Source organism: Cygnus atratus, chromosome Z (assembly GCF_013377495.2).
Source record: "Cygnus atratus isolate AKBS03 ecotype Queensland, Australia chromosome Z, CAtr_DNAZoo_HiC_assembly, whole genome shotgun sequence".
NCBI classification, from domain to species: Eukaryota; Metazoa; Chordata; class Aves; order Anseriformes; family Anatidae; genus Cygnus; species Cygnus atratus.
Window position 1 is genome coordinate 67,994,645 of NC_066396.1, and position 6,000 is coordinate 68,000,644.

A 6,000-nucleotide genomic window follows, 5' to 3' on the forward strand; every position below is an offset into this window, starting at 1 on the left:
TGTAGCTTGCACAGGTGTGAGGTGGCTAGCTGAGACCTACCTTGGGTCTGGATTGTGTCTGGTTGAGTTCATGGGATGCTGCGCTCAAGCTAATAAGCCCAGCTGGGATGTGAAGTCAAATGTCAGAGCTGACATCCCTCTGAGATTCATCTGTCTACAAGCAGTGAAAGCAAAATGTCCCTTGTCACTGAGTGCTTGTGAGAGCAGTGTGTGACTAACTCAGGTCAAGACAGTCCAGGTTGATTTCTCTCTCTCTGTCCGTGCATTGGACATAGTGTAGTCGGCATTGTATAGGAGCTCTTAATTGCTCTCTGCTTTCTGGTAGAGGTACTTGGGTACATTGGTAGATATTCCTAAGTTTTCTGCCTTCATTTCATGACTGTCAGTGCTATCTTGCATATGCCTTGTTCCTTCATTTATCACTAATCCCGAAGCAAGATCTCAGACCAATTGTTCAGAAGTTTTTATTGTTGTGGGGTAGGCTGCCCAACCAGAAACACTGATATGAAGCAGGTTTACACTGCCTGTGGCAAGTAATGTACGCAAGGAAGGGATTTGGCACCATAGAGCCAACCTACTTGTCAGCCAACATCAGCAGTTGCTCATTGTCAAGCATTTGTTGTAGGTCAGGGAGAAGTAATCTGTTCCTTTTTTCTCTAAAGGATACTTCCTTTCTGATCCCAAGCGTAGTTAAAAAACAAAACCAAACCAAAACAAAAAACGCAAACAGTTGACTGTCAGCCACATCAGGGCGTCTGTTTGAAACTGGATCCAGACAGCCTTGTTTTTGTCAGACGCTAGCTATGCCCCTCCACCAAAAAGACAAACCAAACATTTGCTGCAGAAAACTCCAACAAAGAGCTTTGCATTGCTGAGAGGAAAGGAATGATAGTTGGAGATAAAGCCTGCTTTCTTTATGACTGCTTGAATGCAGCTAGTTTGGAAGCTCCCTCATGCTGTCCTAAGTTATGGGGACTTTGTCTCACCTCTAACATCCACTGAGATTGATGTGGCTCTTCCAGTTGACTTCAGTAGGCTTTGGCTCAAGCTTTGAGCAGTACCAAGAGGGAAGGAAAACATCCTAATGATCTTGAAAAAAAGGCAAATTTCCTTATTTACTCTTCTTTTTTATTTTTGCTTATAAATTGCAACTTGTTACATGTACAGAATGTCAATACTGTTCCCCACAGTTGTATTTTCTAATCAAAATTTAATCAATTATTTGATTAGAACCTTTCACACTAAGCAGACTTAATTAACAAAAGTCATTAGGCAGCACCCATTTTAATGAGCTATATTAATCCGCTTACAGGTTTCTAAAAGGAGTTTCAGCAGTTTACATCATAACAAATTACATGAGCATTTTCCTTTTGGGGGCTGTTCATTTCTTGTACTCAGAGCATTTCTGTTATGAATGTTTTATGAGTGTGGATGTGACTCATGTTCTAGCAATGGGGTTTTAATAGATAGTTTAATTATTAATGTTACATCCCAGTAGAAAATGTAGTTTTCTTTAAACAAAGAGAAGCAGAAACCAGTGGTGGCCATATGAGAGTGGCTTGACTTTTATGCAGCATGAAATCTGTGTGGTTGTGAATATAACTTCATTGTGTTATTACAAAAAACAAATCTGCCATTAAAATGTGCTTCATGTTTGGAAGTGTTTGTTGCAGTGTTGGTCACTAGGAAGTTGCATCTTGGGAAGTACCACATTAAATCGGTGATTCTTTTTAATTCAGATCGTTCCTGCCCTCCTCAACCCTCAGCAGATTTATTAAACACTTCTAAGAAGTTTGAATTACTTAATTTAGTTTTATTGGTTTTCATAATTAAAAAGTTCACTGTGAGTGTTCATTAAAAAAGTTGAACTGAAGAACAAATGAAGCTGTAACATCCAAAAAGAAAAAACCTGCTTAAAAATAGAAATCAGTATATTTGTCATTGTTACTACAGTCAAATTTTTCAGTCTTAAGAAAACAGCAAAGTAGTGCTGATTGATTTGACCTCAGAAACTACTTTGTTGGTTTTCACTATTAACACAGACCTTCTCCCTTCCCCCAGATTAATCTGACTAAATTAATCAAAATTTAATATCTAAAACACAAGAAAAGTGAAGGAAAAGAGCTTACATTAAAGTTTGGTAATGCATACTTCATGATGTTGAATGTGTAGGGAATGTTTTGTCTTTGCCATTCTATCATGCTAGATTAAGTAAATAGGTATAACCACTATGCTTGGGGAAAAACAAACAAATTCAACAAATGCTTAAATAAATCTCAGTAGAACAAAGTTACATTCTGTCCCTTTCTTATTTTGAACAAAAAACCCTTCCAGTTATTTTCACTGTATGGTTAAGCAGTCCTTGCTCTGAGTCTCTTTTCAATGGAGTATTGTTAAAATATGCCAAAATATTTTAACAATTTTTAACTTACTGTTAAAAGCTACAGTTAAAAAAGCAATTACTCATGGGAAGCAGACTGCAAGAGGTTATACCACGCACTTTATCCAAAATATGATACAGACAATTATTGTCTTTCTTCTGCAGCACAATTTGCTAGTACAACCTCTGTGCAGGCGTGGCTCTTAGAATATTCTAGTTCAAGGCTGGAGCTGTCCGGTCCACTAGAAAGGAGATATTCACAAGAAAATCCTACACCGAGAACAAATTAGATAGAGCTACCTTTACCTTATATTTGTTATTTGGCTCTATAGCACCTTTTTTTTTTTCCTCACCTTTGGAAGAAGTACTGTCTTTTTCAGACTTCTTTCTGGGTTGGTTGTGACTCCTGTCAGCCCGGTCAGTGAGCCTCACTCTGGTGTAAAATTTCTTAAACAAACTTTGGTTTTCAGTCACAACAAAAGAATAAGGTAATTTTGCCCAATTAACAGGAATGTATTCCGTATTTCAAACCTCTTTCTCCTTTTGTACTTCAGCTGTGCTCTTGTGCCCTATTTAGGGTAGTAGTCTCCTGTACATGGGCAGCTGCACCATGATAAATTTGTATTTATAGTAGAACCTTCTTTCTGAGTCAAGTATCTTTTTTATTCTGGTAGCTGGAGAACGTGCACCTAAGCTGAGACTGAACCCTTGTGCCTCATCTTGTTACAGGTGTCCTTTATTGCAGTTCCACTTTGTGCATCCTAGGAAAGATATATATAGTTTTTGCAAAAATAAAAATGTACATCGTCAGTCATTTAATATTCTTCTCTGATTTGATGAATTTAGTTTCACCATAAATGGCAACGTGTATCAAAGACAGAAAACTGTCAGAACTGTCTGTTGGTGCCTCGAGATAATCAGCATGTATTTATGCACATTTTGCATACCCTGTTTCTTTTGGGGGTAGGCTTTTAGTATTGAGAGAAATGTGCAAAATACATTGTTTTCTGTCTAATTACTTTTTTTTTTTGATTAATCTTCAAACAGTAAGAAAGGGTTTGAAGCTGGAAGCTTCAGTTAGAAAGGAATGGCTATCTGTGCATTCTCTTAATGAAAAGACGGTGTTAGCTCCCTATTCATGACTCTTTCTTGTAGTTTTAAAACACATTAGTAGAGCAGTCTTTCCAAAGACAAAGAATAAAAAGTAGACATGACAGCACTGCAGTAAGTTCTGGAAAGATGCAAAGAAAGTCTCGCTAGGGAAAGATGGGATGGAGGAGGAACATCACTGTCTTAACTGAAGGTACTATACCTGTGTTTTGCATACCCTGGCTAAAATGTTTGCTTCTTTAAGGAAGACTTGAGTTGCAATGAGCAGTGTGGTATCTTGTTTAACTATATCACCGAGGAGGTAGTGATGTACAATATTTACAGTTTTGTGGCCTGCTGAGGGTTTTGACATGGTTTTCATTTTGGGTAAGATGGAGATGTGGAGAACTGATGCCACGAGAACTTTGATTTTTGGATAATGTTGAAGAGGTTGTTTACAAGTGCTTATGAGTTTGGGGACTGCAAATCTGGTATTTGCTTGGAGGTTTTGACACAGTGCATACTCATAATTTAATCGCCTTCAGGGCAGTAAAAAGGAGGGTATTAGCTTAGAGTTGTTTAGAAATGGACTTCAGAAAAAATAAATACAATGGATATTGGAAGTACTTAAAATTAAGCTAGCTCTTTTAATGACAAAAATATAAACATACGAAGCATACTTATCTGGCAGCTTGACTAATCTGAGTGACATACATAATGATTGGACATAGTCCTTAGCATTTTTAGTAGAAGAAGGTTGCTTCTTGTGAAAAGGTCATTTTCTACGTTATCCAAAATTTATACTTTGTTTTAGAAAACAATTTGCTCAAAATAATACACACTAGTCTACTGCATTGATGGTAAGGTGAATTAACTCAGTTTCGTGCGTAATTTAGCTCTTTAGTCCTTGCAATTTAGTATAACTATTTTCAGTTTTGCCTACTTGAAAATCTACCAGCTGTGTATGTTAATTTAATTTAATTATTGTTCGTCTTTTTTCTAGATTGTGGGATGATGGAATTATTGATCCAGCTGATACTAGACTGGTTTTGGGCCTCAGTCTCAGTGCAGCACTAAATGCACCTTCTAAGAAGACAGAATTTGGGGTTTTCAGGATGTAATCTAAATGTATGCTAATCAGAATTACCTCTGTATATTATAACTGGGACCGGAGAGTGAACTTACTACAACATTGAGGTGTTTTAAACCAGTTTAAAAAATAAAGCTTTATACAGTACTATTCTTAATGGAAAAGTCCTATTTATTTATTTTGACTGAGTAATCATCACCATCCTTCAGTGTTTTGGTACTGATTTGAGACCAGTCATAGTGCTTATATAACACTGCATTGCCCTGTTCATGAATAAACTGCAACTTCTGTCATTAAGTTAAAATGTTTGACAAGAAAACGTTGATATTGTCTCTTATCTAAATAAATCTGCAAAATAAACTGCATAATTGATGCTTATTAGCGCCTTCATTTCTTTTAATTCTTTTCTGTATGTCTCCTACAAAAGCAAAATATTGTTGAAATTCAACAACAACAACAACAAAACCAGCACATTGCTGGTGAATAAACTCTGCAAAAAAAGTGCAGTAATGGCAGCCAGAGAGTTCAACACAGCATGAAATTATAGATTTCACACAGTTGTTGACATTTTGGCCTTTCTCTGGCTTTCATCCAGAAAACATTACTCTTCTGTACGATTCTCTGAAGTCAAAACAACAAGAGAATCTGATGGATGCATAGCTTTTTCTGGAAGAGCTGGAGAGAGTAGACTACATCTGTGTGAGCTGCAGGTTTCTGAGAGCACTTCTGAAAACGGGTTGGCTGCTAAGGTGTTTCAACATCTTGCTCCAGTGGCGTGATGCTTCTGGCAGTTTTAGTTTCACAAGGACACGGCATCCTCTCCAAATGGGTCAGTGGTTGACCCAGAGCACTTGCCTGAATCCCACCAACTTTGGGGTTGTTAAGATGCTGGAAGTGCTTTGTTAAATCTTCCAATTTATTCAGTGTAGTTTGTTGCAGTGTAATGTTTTTAAAGAATTCAGTGTCCGCCATTTCATTTGTTCTTTATAGAACAAATAGCAAGGTAGCGCACCTTGTAGAAACTAAATGTTTGTCATGAATTGTGCCTGGAATATGGAGGCAAATACTGTGCTAGCTGGAACTCTGAAGGTAGTTTTATCTAGCTTGGTCCTGCAGGCACCTAGATTCCAAACAACTGCTAAGTGGCAGAAATACTTTTGACTGACAAATTACAAAATAGTTAAAGTGTATGGATGGAAGTCCTCTCCTGTGCTGGCTTGTGGGGAGAAGACAGATAACTGGGGAATAATCATCCTGGACAACATGCCAGCTGTAGTCTTCCCAGATTTGTAGGGCTGAGAAGTCCCTTGGGCTCAGGATGGGGAAAGCAGGTGTGGTGTCTACTGCCTCTCTCAGTTGTGTTTCAGGCACAATGCAAAAGTGAAAATAAAAGAAGTAAACTCTTTGGAACAAAGGATCTTTAGTGTAGTAGAACCAGAGC

The 6,000-nt window shown here is 37.7% G+C and overlaps 1 protein-coding gene across 2 annotated transcripts in view; it reads left to right on the forward strand.

Moving 5' to 3' along the window:
- The window catches only part of MCCC2 (methylcrotonyl-CoA carboxylase subunit 2), a 39,252-nt gene extending 34,315 nt beyond the window's left edge, over positions 1 to 4,937 (forward strand). For both annotated transcript variants that reach the window (XM_035569054.1, XM_035569053.2), the window contains exon 17: positions 4,473 to 4,937. In XM_035569054.1, coding sequence (XP_035424947.1) covers positions 4,473 to 4,590 — 118 coding nt within the window. In that variant the 3' untranslated portion in view covers positions 4,591 to 4,937. The remainder of the gene's footprint in view (positions 1 to 4,472) is intronic.
- The last annotated feature ends 1,063 nt before the right edge of the window (positions 4,938 to 6,000 follow it).